The 16,927-nt window shown below is 47.9% G+C and overlaps 1 protein-coding gene across 11 annotated transcripts in view; it reads right to left on the minus strand.

Annotated features, from left to right (window-relative positions):
* Window positions 1-2,860: 2,860 nt before the first annotated feature.
* IKZF4 (IKAROS family zinc finger 4) overlaps window positions 2,861-16,927 on the minus strand; it is a 31,886-nt gene continuing 17,819 nt past the window's right edge. For 10 of the 11 annotated variants that reach the window (XM_008978634.4, XM_055095550.2, XM_008978631.5 and 7 more), the window contains 6 exons: window positions 15,575-15,679; window positions 13,689-13,949; window positions 12,785-12,952; window positions 8,054-8,203; window positions 7,443-7,574; window positions 2,861-6,191 (listed from right to left, as the gene is read on the minus strand). In XM_008978634.4, the coding sequence (XP_008976882.3) occupies window positions 5,431-6,191; window positions 7,443-7,574; window positions 8,054-8,203; window positions 12,785-12,952; window positions 13,689-13,949; window positions 15,575-15,679 (1,577 nt within the window). In that variant the 3' untranslated portion in view covers window positions 2,861-5,430. The remainder of the gene's footprint in view (window positions 6,192-7,442; window positions 7,575-8,053; window positions 8,204-12,784; window positions 12,953-13,688; window positions 13,950-15,574; window positions 15,680-16,927) is intronic. The other variant, XM_063593444.1, reaches the window with a different exon arrangement.

The raw sequence follows: 16,927 nt of genomic DNA on the forward strand, positions 1-16,927 counted from the left end.
ACTTTGGGAGGCCAAGGCAGGCGGATCACCTGAGGTCAGGAGTTCAAGACCAGCCTAGTCAACATAGTGACACCCCACCTCTACTAAAAATACAAAAATTAGGCCTGGTGGCGCACACCTGTAATCCCAGCTACTCGGGAGACTGAGACAGGAGAATTGCTTGCACCCGGGAGGCAGAAGGTGCAGTGAGCTGAGATTGGGCTACTGTGCTACAGTCTGGGCAATAGAGCGAAACTCTGTCTCAAAAAAAAAAAAAAAAAAAAAAAAGCAAGCAAGCTTCAGCCTGGCAGGAATGGCTGTCCACAGCCAACCACCCAGTTGTCTCCAAAGTTGAAGACACTAGGGTGGCAAGGGGACCTCCTAGCATTCAGACCCAGGATGGTACAGATGGAAACCATTGTTCATTTATGACTCACTCTAGAGTTTGAACACACCAGATTCACCTTCCCTCCAGCAACCCATCATGGTTTCTTTTAACCTTTAACCCACTTCTTGGGGCTAAAATCTGTTTTCTTACTTTCTTTTTTCTTTTCCTTTCTTTTTTTATTTTTATTTTTGAGACAGACTCTTGCTCTGTCACCCAGGCTGGAGTACAGTGGTGCCATCTCAGCTCACAGCAACCTCTGCCTCCCGGGTTCAAGCGATTCTTCTGCCTCAGCCTCCCGAGTAGGTGGGACTACAGGTGGGCGCCACCATGCCCAGCTAATTTTTGTATTTTTAGTAGAGACAGGGTTTCACCATGTTGGCTGGGACAGTCCCGATCTCTTGACCTCGTGATCCATCTGCCTCAGCCTCCCAAAGTGCTGGGATTATAGGTGTGAGCCACTGCACCCGGCCCCAGCTAATTTTTGTATTTTTAGTAAAGATACGGTTTCGCCATGTTGCCCAGGCTGGTCTCGAACTCCTGAGCTCAGGATATCCACCCGACTCGGCCTCCCAAAGTGCTAGGATTACAGGCGTGAGCCACTGTGCCCAGACTTTTTTTTTTTTTTGAGATGGAGTCTTGCTCTGTTGCCTAGGCTGGAGTGCAGTGGTGCGATCTTGGCTCACTGCAACCTCCGCCTCCTGGGTTCAAGCGATTCTTCTGCCTCAGCCTCCCAAGTAGCTGGCACTACAGGCACGTACCACCATGCCTGGCTAATTTTCTGTATTTTAGTAGAGACGGAGTTTCACCATGTTGGCCACATGGTCTTGATCTCCTGACCTCGTGATCCGCCTGCCTCAGCCTCCCAGAGTGCCAGGATTACAGGCATGAGCCACTGTGCCCAGCCCTTTTTTTTCTTTTTTAAGATGGGTCTGGAGGCTGCAGTGGCATGATCACAGTTCAGTGCAGGCTTGACCTCCTGGGCTCAAGTGATCCTGCCGTCTCAGCTTTCCGAGTAGCTGGGACTACAGGCATGCACCACCATGCCTAGCTAATTTTAAAATTTCTTGTAGAGATGGTGTTGCCCTGTGTTGCTGAGGCTGTTCTCAAACTCCTAGGCTCAAGTGATCCTCCAAGTAGCTGGGAGGACAGGTGTCCTCCACCACTTCCAGCTTTCCTGTCTGTTTTGACTTTGAATTTGCCAGTTTCAGTGGGACATGGAAAATAATAGACTCTAGATAGGAGTGTCTCTAATTTTCACTTCACTGTAATCTCATGGAAAACAGAAGGCAGACATTACTATATGGAATAGCAATGAGGTAGATGGAAGAGAACATAAAAAAGTTCAGAGTGAAGAGAACAGAAAATAGTTACTATTTAAGACAGAAACAAATTTATGTTCCTGCTTTGGATTTTTCTAGCTTAGGGGTTTCACTGGCTGCATTCCCTGGCATAAAGGGATGAGCACATGCTTTGGATCACACACCCCTGGGTTCAAATTCTGGTTCTGTCACTTACTGGCTGATGAGCCTTGGATAAGGTATTTATTCTCTCTTGGGCTTTTATTTTTTCACCAATAATTGTGATCATCCTTTTGTAGGTGTTTCTACAATTCAATGAGTACTTAGCATTTATGAGATGCTCAAGCAGTGGTAGACCCTATGATTGTCATCATTCGCATTATTTCACCCTGGGCATAGAATGTGTTTTGTGCACAGTAGGTACTCAACAAATGTTTGATTAATTTCTACTTTGGGTAGACAGGCAAGTCAGACTTTCTCTCCTATCCTGAAGGCACTCCTTCCTGGTAGGAAAATCTCCTCCATTTCCCAGTCTAGGCTGAAAATTCTTCGTTTTTGTTTACCTCCTAAACTGTTCAGTAGTTGGTATAACATACTGCAAGGAGGACCCCTCCCTCTTAGTAGAAAAGCAAGGCAAAGGAAGTCTGCAAAAACAACCAGAGGTGTTAAATTACTCATGTTTATTTATAACAGACTTTCAGCCAGTACAGTACAAAACTTACAGTAGTATATCTCCGTTACACAAATATTTACTTACAATATATTACATATACAAAATGCTTTGCAATAAGTCTCAAAAGCTAGTTTAACTCCCCTTGAGAAAGGAGAAAAACTCTTTAAAAAAGGCGGGGAGGGGAATCAGAAGAAGAGAGGAGGAGGTGAAGGGGTAAAGGTCAAAAGAGACACCAAACATAGGCTACAAAGGAAACCCTAGGAGAGAGGGAGAAGAGAGGTGGTATTGCACTTGCTTCTGTGTTTATTTTTTCTTTTTGTTCTTCATAACTTCTGATTAAAAATATATATATATATGTATATATATATATTATGTACACAAGGAAAGAAGCTGCCAGAAGTATTACAAAATCCTATCTGCAGCTTGGACACTGACACAAAAAAACAAAGGTCTGGAAAAGTGTCTACTTAGAAATATTTTGTTGGTGGTATTGATTTTGAATAGCAATATAAAAGGAAACACCTCTTTTCTCCATGTGGGTTTCAGTGTGTGCGTATTTTTTTTTCTTTTTCTTTACTTTTTTTTTTATGCAAAAGGAGCTGGGAGAGAGTATGAGGATGTTTGAGGTTCCAGAGCTGGAAGGCTCTGAAAAGTAGGATTTTGTACCTAAGACCCTGGTTAAAGTGCAGTGATGGTCTGGAGAGAGACAGGATGCCCCCTCTCCCCTCCTTAGCACCTGGTCTTGCCCTTCCAGTCTCTGCTCTCATGGGCACAGAGTATAGCCTCAGAGCATAGTCCTTCATGTTCCGGGAGGTTACAGGTGCCACAGTTGACTGGGGAAGGGGATGGGGGCACCCTAAGGCTCTGATACCCCAGAAGGGACTAGTCCTTATGAAGTGTCACCAAATACACAGCAGACACAGAAGAGGTGGGAGGGGGTAGGTCTAACAGGAAGGGCTCAATAACCAGAATAGTTCAGGAAAAGCCCAGATATTAATCTCAGCTCTGCTGACATTCTAAAAAGGAGATAGCACCCCAGGGTGCCGCTGAGGATTCTTCCTTTCTCTAGAGACTACTCTGCTCTGAGCTAACCTCCCCATTTTCTGCCCTTGGCAGCATCTATTTATTGCTACATTGTCAAGGAGGAACAATTGCCCCACAATGCTTCTCCCTGCCAATCTGGTTCTCTTGGGGAAACCTCAGAGTGGGGGAGGAAAAGGAGGACAAAGAGGAGAAAGTTTTTTAGGGTCTCCCTTCCCATAAGAAGGCAAGGTAGACTCCTCTCAGAGCCCTTAAGGCCCTAATCCCAGGGTCTGTTCCTTAGCCCACCCTTTACCATCCCCCCCCAAAATATCCCTGATAGGGAGTGAGAAAAGTAGGAGGTAAAAGAGCCAATAAGGAAAGGACATGTGGAAAGAAAGATGGAAGGGGAAGGAAGGGAAGAGAAAAGGAGAGAGAGAAGGACCAAGAGTTACAACTTGTGAGGTGTTGTGTTTGGTTTTTACTTTTTTTTTTCTTTAAACATAGAAAAACAGCCTTTGGTTTGAATCTCAAGGAAGCAGAGAGTGGGATGGCTGTGGCCTTGGGCAGAAAACTCTTGTAGAAAGAAACCTCCACTTGCAGTGGAGTTGTATCTCCTTCTGCCCCTTCTCACTAATCCTAGGTTACTCAAATAGCCAGGGGTCTCTGCAGTAGCCAGCAGTCCCCCCTCCTACCCTGTGTCTGGGAGCTGAGTGTAGAAGGGGGTAGTAAAGGATGACCCCAGTTCAGTTGTACCCATCCCAGTCTTGCTGGAACAAGGGTGGAATGGGGTGAAGGGCACGTGCCCGTGCTCATGCTGGGATAATTTTTGGTTATACTGAAAATTAGAAGAGAGAAAAGAGATACCCGTTTCTCCCTGCCACTGATCCTAAGAACAGGGCCCAGGAGCCCGGGAATGAGAGGGTGAATCCTGCTGGGAGGGAGCAGCAGAAGGCAGCATGACTGAGGGGCTGAAACAACCCCTTGTCATCAGGCAGCAACCCACTAGTTTCTCATAGGATGGGGACTGAAGGAGCCCCTGAGAGCCTAGGAAGGTCACTATAGTGAAGAAGTTTGAGAGGTGGAGGAGAAAGAGAAGAAATTTGACCCACTCCTTTCTCATGCCCTGGTTCCCAATTAGGCACCTGTGGCTCCCAATGTGTCAGAGACAGAGGGTTGCAGACCTAGCCTTGGCCCCTGAGAATATAAAATTGGGGCACTCCAAGGAGAGAAAAGCCACCACTTAATAGACCGGTAGGTTGAAGGGACTAGAGCGTGTGGAGGGGTAGTTCAAGGAGAGGGACCAGATCTATCACATCCTAGAGGGAGATCCTGAATGTAGGCTTTGAGAACTCATATTACTAGGGGAATATGACCTATTACTAGGGGTATAGGACTCTCAGTCCCACAGTGCCTGGGGAGAATTTCTTCAGTCCCTCCTACTTCCAAATGAGGAAATAATTCTTCATTCATTCAAGAATAGTGCAAGCTGCCTAAAGTGAGAGGGCACAAGAGGTATGGAGTACCAGGTTGAAGAGTCCCAGAGAGGAGATATAATGCCACAGAGCTAAGGTAGGGCCGGGGGCAGGTATCAGCATCAAAACTGAAGAATTAGATAATGTAAAGGGTGAGGACTTAAAGCAAGAAGCTTGAAGTCTCTTAGTACTAAGAGGAGCTTCCTACCCCTGGGGCTGCTGGAAGATCTAAGAGAGAAAAATTGGCCTAAAGTGGAAAGGAGTTGTGGACAGGAGGGTGGGGGAGTGGCAAGTGACTGATATAAGTTAAAATTTAAAAAGGCAAAAATAAATCAACTAATTAATAAATAACTCAGTATGCTGGGATGAGAGAAGATAAAAAGGAAAAACATAAGCAAAAGATCTGTTTCATCACAATGCTTAAATTGGTCAGGATAGAGGAAGAGAATAGGTGAGGAGGGGTCAGGGTCAGGTGTGAGGTCAGGTGGCCAGTAGTGAGGGCTACAAAGCAAAACTCCTTGGGAAATGGTGGGGACAGGGATCAATGCCTGTAGTCAGGACAGTGGAGTGGTGGACTGAGGAGAGAGGGAGAGGTTGCTAGCCCACCTTATGCTCCCCCCGGACAATGTGGGAAGAGAATTCGTACCGGTCCTGGCTGTGATAACCACAGATGTTGCACTCAAAAGGGTCTCTGAAGCCATGGCAGCCCATGTGGATAGTGAACATGACGTGGTCCAGGAAGAGGATACGGCAGTGCTCACACTTGAAGGCCTTCACAGGCTCACCACTCTCGCCCACCACCCGAAGCACTTCCTTGGAGGGGCCTGGGGTGCCCCGCAATAACCCCTCCTGTGGCTTGGGGTCCTCTTTGGCATAGGCAGGACTGTGCCGGCCCACCACAATGGTGGGAGGTGGCTGGGGTGGTGGACCCTGAGGGAGGGATACCACCCCCGCAACCCGATCTTCGTGGTTGCTTTCTGTGTCTGTGGAGTCCTGGCAGCCATTGCTGGGGGATGCCCCAGGGTCAGTCAGGGGGCCTCGGGGCCGGTAGAGGAGGGGACCTCCATCAGCCAGGTCCTCAGGTCCCTCACCTGCTTCTCGGGATCCTGGAAGCTCCAGTCGACCAGGGAGGGGCTGCATCTGGGTGTAGACAGAGCTGATGACAGGCGTGAGTTCTGAGATGCAATTGGTGGGTGGAAGGCGGAGGGGACGCAGATGCTCTGCACCCACAAAGGCCAGGGAACTTCCAAAGCCAGGCTCTAGGCTGTGGTGTGCCACCAACTCCACATCCTTTTCATAGCCACCCGAGTTCACATCATAGGGGAGGTCTGAGAGGCTGAAGCGCATCTGCTTTTCGCCTGTGGAGAAGAGGAACTCAGCAGGGCTGGGTTTGGAGAATTCCTACACTCTCCTCAGGATTACTTCTTTGTTTTCTTACCTGTGGGGCTGGGTGTAACATTATTTACTACGTGGCATTTACTTTCGCAGGGTCAGGTCCTTTGTGGGACTGCTCCCTGACTCTAGGCTATAATCTTAGAGAAGGACTCAATCCCAGCCCATTGATTTTTAATACTTCATTTTATTACTCTCCATAAAGCTCCAGGTCCTTAGAGAGCTAATGACTAGTGCTGGGGATAGGGGGAACCACATACTTATTTCCTCTCTCTGACTCTCTAAGGGCCCACACAGACTGAAGTTCTTGTTATTCTTAAAAAACTGAGATAGCCCGGGCCGGGCGCGGTGGCTCACGCCTGTAATCCCAGCACTTTGGGAGGCTGAGGCGGGCAGATCATGAGGTCAGGAGATTAAGACCATCCTGGCTAACACGGTGAAACCCCGTCTCTACTAAAAATACAAAAAAAAATTAGCCGGGCATGGTGGCAGGCGTCTGTAGTCCCAGCTACTCGGGAGGCTGAGGCAGGAGAATGGCGTGAACCTGGGAAACAGAGGTTGCAGTGAGCCGAGATCGTGCCACTGCATTCTAGCCTGGGCGACAGAGCAAGACTCCATCTCAAAAACAAACAAACAAACAAAAAACTGAGACAGCCCGATGCCTCGACCCTGTCCCTTACAACCACCACGAGAGTCTTCAGTGCCAACCCTTCTCCACTCTCTTTGAGTACATCCTCCCTCTTTACTTTCCTCCTGTCCTGAGGATAGATTTTCAGTATCAGAGGCCACCAGCCTGCTTTCTTTCTTTCCTTTTTTCTTTTTTCTTTTGAGACGGAGTCTTGCTCTGTTGCCCAGGATGGATGGAGTGCAGTGGCGCGATCTCGGCTCACTGCAAGCTCCGCCTCCCGGGTTCACACCATTCTCCTGCCTCAGCCTCCCGAGTAGCTGGGACTACAGGCGCCCGCCACCACGCCCGGCTAATTTTTTGTATTTTTAGTAGAGAGGGGGTGTCACTGTGTTAACCGGGATGGTCTTGATCTCCTGACCTCTTGATCTGCCCACCTTGGCCTCCCAAAGTGCTGGGATTACAGACGTGAGCCACTGCACCCAGCCCACCAGACTGCTTTCTTTCCCCAAACCAAATCTCCAGACCACACAGCTCAGATTTATTTGAGCTGTGGCTTAAAGCTGATACGTCTTTCCAACTGGATTCTTACCTACAAACTTCTGGGGTGTGGAACGCTTGCGTTTGGTGAGGCTATTGGCCAGACGATCGATGAAAGTTGGCCGCTCAGAGGATGAGTGCAGCATGGAGTCTGGCACCATCTCCAGGTCACGTATTTCGTCACCTAGTGGGAAGAAGGTGGAGACAGTAGTAGCAGTTGAGTAGGGGTAGCATTGGCCCCACAGCCTTTGCCTGGAGAAAACCAGCAGGTCAGTAGCCAAGGAAGGACATACCAGATGCCTGGGAAACTGGGCTCTGTTTACCCTACCTAAAGCTCACTCCAAGAAAATTTCAGATCATTTGGGGACAATCATACACATCTGGCCCTTGGTTTTATACTTCTTGTGTTCTCTCTCTCCCGTTAGGCCAAGGATATAGACCCAAACTTCCCCTACCTGTCGATCTCCCTAAAGCACCCACCACAGACAAGGCTCTCCACCAACTGGGGTACCTAGAATGGGGTGTTTGGCAGATTTACTGGGGTAATCATCCCCCGTTCCACAGACTTCATCCCTCAGTGCGGGAGATACTGGAGTCACCCTTGTCTAGCACTCCCTCTCACCATCCCCTTTTAACTCCCCAGTAGTACATCAATAGCCCTACCTGGTTGGCCAGCCAAAGCTTGGGCTTCAGTGCTGAGACTCTGTAGGTAGTTATGGCACCGCTCCTTGTGCTCCTCCAGGGTACTCTGCTGTTTGTAGCTCCGGCCACAGTAGTTACACTTGTAGGGCTTGCCCACTGTGGGAGAGGAGACTGTGGAGGAGAGTGGAAAGATGGCATCAGAGCTATTTCTCGCTGTGCCCTGGCTCTGCAGATTCAGCCAAGAGCATACACTGGCATGGGAAGGAAAGGATGTTGCTAAATTGAGTTCTTCTACTTGTCTTTCATTTCCCAACTTCAACTGCAACTGCAGACAGATGAACAATATTTGATGATGAAGGATAATGTGCAGTTATGGGGACAAGGGAGACTGGTGGTGGGTTTGTTCAAGATGGCCAAATTGTTGCTCAAAGGAAGTGAGGACCCAGGGACTTTGTAGGGGATCATCCCTAGCAGACAGGCAGGCCCCACTGCAGGATCTCAGAGTCTGGGGCCCAGACTGTGGTTTAACCTTTCCATTTGGCAGGCGGATGTAAGTGCTGTTTATCAGACAAGGGGATTTTTTGCTTTTTATGAACTATCTGCTTTGGTTTGGGGGAAACTGGTGGGCTGGCATGACAGAAATGAGAGCCCTTAGATCTGCCAATGTGGGGAGGGGGCAGTTTTCATTGACCTTTACTTGTATTTTGACCTCCAGCCCTAGCCTGGTTTACTGATTATTTTGTCTCTCTGTCTCTCTACGCTGAGATACCAAGAGAGGTCTAGAAAGCCCATCACTGATAGAGTAATTCTGAAAAGAGAAAAAGAATAAAAGAACAGAGAAGAAAATAAAGAAGAGTAAAAAAAAGAGAACACCAAATTTGGGTTTGTTTGTTTATGTGCTTGTAATAAGGAACAGGTTATAAAGATCTTGTTTCTACCAAAGAAAAAAAATTGGAAAACAGAGTGGTACTTCATTTAAAGATAACTCTTAAGAGATATTTGTGAGAGGAGAGAAAAAAGTGGAGAGAAACAACGTATTGTATATTTGATGTATCTTGCTGCTATTGAGCAGGGAGACAGGAGAAGGTATCTCTAGGAAGCTGGTAATTACTATTCACCCCTAACCTTGCCATGCCAAAGCTGGGCCTTGACTAAATCAATCTACTGGATTTTACTCAGGCTCTGTAAACTCTTGTATTTTAGGGATGAAATGAACACCATGGTCCCTATCCACCCAAAGACCCTTGGGGAAACAGTTTAACATCTGGGAGAGGAATGATCCTCCAACCGCTTTCTTTTTTTTCAAATTTTAATTGATAATTGATACATAATAATTATACATGTTTATGAGATACATATGATATTTTCATACATGTATACGACATGTAATGATCAAGTTGGGGTAACTGGCATATCTGTCACCTCAAACATTTATCTTTTTTTCTTCTTTTTTTTGGAGACAGAGTCTTAGTCTGTTGCCTAGGCTGGAGTGCAGTGGCACGATCTCAGCTCACTGCAACCTCTACCTCCTGGGTTCAAGAGATTCTCCTGCCTCAGCCTCACAGTAGCTGGGACTACAGGCGCCCACCACCATGCCCAGCTAATTTTTTGTATTTTTAGTAGAGACGGGTTTCACCGTGTTAGCCAGGATGGTCTCGATCTCCTGACCTCATGATCTGTCTGCCTCAGCCTCCCAAAGGCTAGGATGACAGGCGTGAGCCACCGCGCCCAGCAAACATTTATCATTTCTTTGTATTGGGAACATTCAAAATAATCTCTTCTAGCGATTTTGAAATATACAATAAATTATTGTTAACTACAGTCATTCTACTATGCTGTGGAACACTACAACTTATTCCTCCCATCTAACTGTAATCTTGTACCCATTAACCAGCCTCTCGCTATCCACCTACTCCCAACCCTTCTCAGTCAGCCTCTGGTAACCACTGTTCTACTGTCTACTTTTTTTTTTTTTTTTTTGAGACGGAGTTTCACCCTTGTTGCCCAGGCTGGAGTGCAATGGCGCGACCTTGGCTTACCGCAACCTCTGCCTCCTGGGCTCAAGCAATTCTCCTGTCTCAGCCTCCTGAGTAGCAGGGATTACAGGCATGCGCCACCACGCCTGGCTAATTTTGTATTTTTAGTAGAAACAGGGTTTCTCCATGTTGGTCAGGCTGGTCTTGAACTCCTGACCTCAGGTGATCTGCCCGCCTTGGCCTCCCAAAGTGCTGGGATTACAGGCATGAGCCACCGTGCCTGGCTTTTTTTTTTTTCCCCAAGATGGGGTCTCACTCTGTCACCCAGACTGGAGTGCAATGACATGATCACAGGACACTGAAGTCTTGACCTCCCAGGTTCAAGTGATCCTCCCTGTCTCAGCCTCCTGAGTAGCTGGGACTACAGGTGTGTGCCACCACACCTGGTTTTTGTTTTTGTTTTTGTTTTTGTTCTTTTTTGTAGTAGAGACGAAGTCTCACTATGTTGCTCTGGCTGGTCTCAAACTCCTGGGCTCAAGTGATCCACCCGCCTTGACTTCCCAAAGTGCTGGGATGATAGACGTGAGCCACTGCATCCAGCCTACTCCGTGCTTCTATGAGATCAACTTTTTTAGCTCCCACATGAGTGAGAACATGCATCCAGTCTCTTTTTTCTTATAATAGGGGTTGCAACAGAAAGCACTTCACAGCGATGGGACCTGACAGTATATCTGTGTCTGCTTCTGTTGTTAATAATCTACAGATCAACATCCAAAATCTACCCAGTTCACCTCACTGTGTAGTTGGTAAGAATTCTAGGGGCCAAGCCATCCTTGTTCCAAACCAGCAGGGGGAGCAGCCCCTTTTCTGAGGAAAAGGAGTATGTATTTCTCGCACTGGACCTTGATGGGGTTCCAGCTAGGCTGAAGAATAGCTATGTGACCCGCAACTCATTTTTCCCCCCAACAGCTTCATTTTCCTTGTCAACAAAATGGGGATAATCACATCTACCTTGGAATTGTTATGAGGATCACATGGAGAAACACAAGTGAAATGCTCTGTAGATATAAAGCATGTATCAACGATGATCTTTCTCCCTGTTTCTCCACATACATAGAGATAAAGAGGTCCCAATTACAAGGTGGGAGAACCTGGAACAAGGTAAGTGGATGGAGAAAGTAGAGGGTGATGAAATGATTGCTCTGTCCCTTTAAATCCTGGCTCAGGAGAGTTTAAGAAGAGAAAAATAGCCAGGAAAGTTTCCAAGGACAGACCCTACTAATTCTTTCCCCCTTCCTTTCTTCCTGCCTTTTCCCAATCTTGAGCTCCCTCCTTCCTGCCAGCTCAGCTCCTGGCCTCTTCCCAAGTCCAAGCCAAAAGCCTAAAGCTTAGTAAAATGCCTAAAAAGTGCTATCTGTCCAGCTGATTCAGACAGATACTGATTCAAACAGTCTTGACTGGGCTAGAAAACCTTGTTAATCCAGTTTCCCAGCACTGTTCCAAACATTGATCTCTAGGTACCCTCTGGACTTTCTCTTGCCTCTGGGAAGGTGACAACCTCTTGGGATAGGGAACAGAAATAGGATACTCTTTTCCTATTTGGAAGTCCTAGGCTCCCTTTTTTGCAATTTGAGAGGGCTATGGATATTTCCAGGAGCCAGAAGGAAGTAAAGGAGAGGACAGACTGGTTGCTCAAGACCTCTGGTGGTGTGGGAGGAAGGAGGGTGAAGATGATGACAGGTGTGGGGCCTGGGGCAGATGGGAGTGAGAGGAGGGATCTCCCAGGGGCTTAGATGTTGGGGGTAATAGGGCATGGATTGTGGCATCAACAATCTAAAATATAAAAGTCAGGAAAGCCCAGGCACAGTGGCTGACACCACGCCTGTAATCCCAGTACTTTAGGAGGCTGAGGTGGGCCGATTGCTTGAGATCAAGAGTTCAAGACAAGCCTGGGCAGCATAGGGAGATCCTGTCTCTACAAAAAAATAGAAAAATTAGCTGGGTGTGGCAGCATCCTTCCAGCTACTCAGGAAGCTGAGGTGGGAGGATGGCTTGAGCTCAGGAGATCAAGACTGCAGGGAGCCAAAATTGCGCCACTACACTTCAACCTGGGCAACAGTGTGAGACACCGTCTTGAAAAAACAAAAAACAAACAAAAGTCAGGGAAGGGTGACTTTTTTTTTTTTTGAGACTGAGTGTCGCTCAGTCGCCCAGGCTAGAGTGCAATGGCGCGATCTCAGCTCACTGCAAGCTCCGCCTCCCGGGTTTACGCCATTCTCCAGCCTCAGCCTCCCAAGTAGCTGGGACTACAGGTGCCTGCCACCATGCCCGGCTAATTTTTTTTTTTTTTTTTTGTATTTTTAGTAGAGACAGGGTTTCACCATGTTGGCCAGGATGGTCTCGATCTCCTGACCTCGTGATCCGCCCATCTTGGCCTCCCAAAGTGCTGGGATTACAGGCGTGAGCCACCGCGCCTGGCCAAGGGTGACCATTAACAGCCAAGAACATTGCCCCTATTCCTTTTGCTCCAAGTAGATGGATTTTACATCCATCTGGTGGATGTAAAATACCCCATCAAGGTGTCTCCCAAATTTCCCATGAGGCCTTGCTGCCCAGAGGATGGGTGAGAGAGGCAGGGGGCCCTATCTGCTCTGTAAATGCTCCCCCCTCCTCAATGACAGACATTGGAACTCCCCAAATACAAGAGAAGTCACCGAGCTCTACATACTGGGTGTGTTGAAGCCTCATTCCCTCCTCCCACTGGACAGACACTGACCTGAGTGTGTGCGGAGGTGACCAGTGAGTGCATCACGCCGGCGGCAGGCATAGTTGCAGAAGGGACATTTAAAGGGCTTCTCCCCAGAGTGCAGCTTGATGTGGCGCAGCAGGTTCCCCTTCTGGGTGAAGGAGGCACCACACTGGTTGCAATGGAAGGGCCTTTCACCTTCAAGTGAAAGAACAAATCCCAGAGGACTGCATGTGAGGAACTTTGAAGGTTGAACCTATCACCCCACCGTCTGCCCTACCTTGCCCAAGGGAAGGTGCTCTGAACACATTGCTGACGGGCAGAAGTGCAATGCACACAAACCCTGATTTATGAAGATCCCTTGGGGATCCCTGGGGTCTTACCCTGGGGAAGGTGTGGATTAGAGGTGTGTGGCAGGGAGAGGGGCCTGGAACACGAGGCCAAAAGACTGTTACCAAAAACTGAGCCCCACAGGGCCCACTCTGCCCTAGGAGCCCAAGGCCCAAGGAAGCTGAGAAGAGAAGGCTTTTGTTTTCTGTTTTGTTGTTGTTGTTGTTGTTGTTTTTTAATTATTAGATGGGAGGGCCCAAAGAATACCCAGGAGTCTTACCCCTATTGGACCATTGGCTCATTCTTGAGTCTACACTTTCCCCTCCCTCATATACTGAGAAAAATATCACCTTTTCTTTATAACAGCAGTTGAGGAGAGTGCCAGGAAACTAAAGGTATTGAGGGGAATTCAAATTCTGTACCCACCCCCACCCTGCCTCGTTTTGTCAGCTGGAAAATGTGCTGGGTGAGACCCTTCCCTTTCTGAGGCTACCCACTCCCTGCATGACCTCCTCCAGCCCCATACCTGCTGTTGTCCCAGCACTGCCCCTGCCTCTCAACCCCACCCTGGGAGCTCCTCCCAGAGCCCCTCTGGCTTACTTACCAGTGTGACTGCGCTTGTGCACCATGAGCACGTTGGGTCCAATACAGACCATGCCGCAGACGTCACACTTGAGCTTGCCATTGGGCAGCCGGATGCCCCCAGGGGAGTGAGGCTCTGGCCCACTCCCATCACAGTAGCCCAGGGGCTCAGACAATGAATCTTCCACAATCACGCTGTCGTCCTTTTCCAGGAGCCGCTCATCTGGCCCCAGCAGTCTGCTTGACTCCTCATCGCTGTACATCTCCACCTTGATGGAGTTGGCTGAGGGGTGGGATGGTGTTTAGAATAGAGAGAGGCAAAGGGGGAAGCTGCTCCCAGGCCAGAATGGCACTCTTTTTTTTTTTTTTTTTTTTTTGAGATGGAATTTCGCTCTTGTTGCCCAGGCTGGAGTGCAGTGGCACGATTTTGGCTCAACGCAACCTCCGCCTCCCAGATTCAAGTGATTCTCCTGCCTCAGCCTCCTGAGTAGCTGGGATTACAGGCATGTACCATCACACCCAGCTAATTTGGTATTTTTAGAACAGACAGGGTTTCTCCATGTTGGTCAGGATGGTCTTGAACTTCCAACCTCAGGTGATCTGCCTGCCTTGGCCTCCCAAAGTGCTGGGATTACAGGTGTGAGCCACTGCGCCTGGCCCAGAATGGCACTCTTAAAGTTTAAGAGGGTGTCTTTAGGCCCTGAGACATTCAAGCCTTAAATGGAACTAACACCCTAGTATCCCTGCTGCTGATATCAGAATCCTACTGGAACCTGAGACAACCTTTTCTCCCACCCACCAGGCAAATAGGCTTCAAGAGAAAAAAGTTGGGCTGGGTGTGGTGGCTCACGCCTGTAATCCCAGCACTTTGGGAGGCCAAGGCGGGTGGATTCTTTTGAGGTCAGGAGTTTGAGACCAGCCTGGCCAACATGGTGAAACCCTGTCTTTACTAAAAATACAAAAATTAGCTGGGCATGGTGGTGTACGCCTGTAATCCCAGCTACTTCGGAGGCTGAGGCAGGAGAATCGCTTGAACTTGGGAGGCAGAGGTTGCAGTGAGCTGAGATCACACCACTGCAGTCCAGCCTGGGTGACAGAGCAAGACTCCATCTCAAAAAGAAAAAAGTTGGGGGTACATAGGATGTCTTCTGTCGCTGAGGAGAGGAGGCGACTAAGGGGAGCTTTTTTCTCTACTCTCTTGTCATGAAGAAAGATGTCTGGCTTGGCCCTGGGCAGGAAGCCGGCAAGTTAACAGTGGCGGGAAAACAGATCTAGGAAGACTGAAGGGGGACAACAGGCCAAAGAGAGCAAACCTGGAAGACAGACATGCTTACAGTTCCCTCCCACCTCATTAGATTGAATCCCTCTACCCCCTCCACATCCATAAAACTCTGAGGCAGGGCAGGAGGGGTAAAGGAAGGAGGAACCATTGAGGAGAAGGCTTTGGCTCTAGCTCCGACCTACATTCCTGGCTACTCCAACCATTTAGAGAATGTCACAGATCTAGGGCCAGCTGGGGAGAGGCAGTCATGGGGACCCTGTCTGGGTAGGAGAATGGGCTGTGGGGAGACGGGGAGGTCCTTCTACTCTCTATTTCCTATCTAACTCCACCTGATGACCATTTCTATCTACCTGCTTCTCTAATTCCATAATTTCTCTTTGAAACTTTTACCTTAATCCCACCCATACCTCTTTTAATTCCACCCTAGTCTGCCAGTGACTGACTATTCACTCTCCTTTCAGAAGCCAGAAAAACCCTAGACACTGGGCTCCTTATTGCTCTTAGAGACTAAGCAGGAGACCAGCAGGAGGTGACGATGGGGAAATGGTTGCCAGTGGAAGGTGAATTGAAGGCCAAATGCAACAGGGGGTGCCTACTGCCAGGAGGTGGTAGGAGGTTACACTTACCACTGAGTGAGCGGCTAGGAGAAGAGTGCTGGCTGTTGGGGGTGCTCACCGAGGGCCCCACTGGGGCCCCGAGGAACTCCTTCTCCAGAGATGAGTCCCCGCTACCTTGGAGGAGAGAATAAGAGGGCAGGTAAAGCTGGAGCTGGAGATATCTACTGTCCATTGCCTAATCTTTTTAAAAAATTCAGTTAAATTTCACAAACATTTCCTTCATAGCCATGTACAAAGCAGTGTTGTATGCTGGGCACCATACCTTGTGCCCCCACCAGTCTGGATGCCTGGTGCTGCCTTCTGTGAGCTCAGTGGCTGGGCCTTGCCTACCCTACCTTTATCTAGGCCTGAGGGCAAGAGCATCACTGCCTGACGTCCACAGGAAGCAGGGCTGAGGCTGGGTGCGCCAGGGCGGAGAGGAAAATGGGGGCTGCAGAAGGGACAGATGTTCAGGACAGACATTCTTCCCTACTGTTCCTCTCTGGAGCCCCCAGCCGGTTCAGGATCTGCAGGAAAGGTAACTGGAATTGTCCTTGAATCTAATGATAATATTAGTAATCATCATAGCAGCTAATAATATTAATTGAGTACTTACTATGTGCCAGGCTTTATTCTGTGCACTTGAAATGAATAATTTCATTTAATCCTCACAACAACTATATGAAGTAGGTGCTAATATCATGATTTTTTCAGATGAGGCAACTGAGGTACAAAAGAGGTTATGTTAGTTGTCTAAGGTTACATAGCTGCTAGTGTGGAACTGGGATCATAGACAGTAAGCGTCCATGTCCTTAACCAGCACCTACACAGCCAATTGGGGGTCACAATCTTAGTAGGGAAGAATTGGGCCTCTTAGACTTTCTAAATTCAGCAAAAATTTGATTACTCTAGAAAGTCTCCTACTGATCTGATTCCAATCACGTGTTTACTATTTGATATTCATTGACAGTTAAGTGATCAACTTATTCTCAGTATATTTGTTTTAATTTTCTGATAAATTGCTTTGTAAAAATGCTTTTTGAGGCTTTCATAATGTTTTTCAAAATCAGATAACATACCTAAAGGAAGATATGAATGTCTTTTTTAAAAAAATCCCTCCTCCCCACAATCTTCTACACAAATATATAGGTGAAATAAAAATACATGTAGATAAACACACACAGAGACACAACACATATGTAGATACATATAAAGAGAACATACCTATTGGGATAAACATACTGGTAGCCTTCTACATTATCTGCTAACATGAACATGCATGGATGTGTGCACACAGGCCTAAATATGGAAGAGAGAGAGAGAAAGCAAGGGAGAGTGCAAGAAAGAGAGAGGAAGCCTAAAATTCATCCCTGAAGTCCACCT

This window comes from Pan paniscus, chromosome 10 (genome assembly GCF_029289425.2).
Source record: "Pan paniscus chromosome 10, NHGRI_mPanPan1-v2.0_pri, whole genome shotgun sequence".
Taxonomy (NCBI): domain Eukaryota; kingdom Metazoa; phylum Chordata; class Mammalia; order Primates; family Hominidae; genus Pan; species Pan paniscus.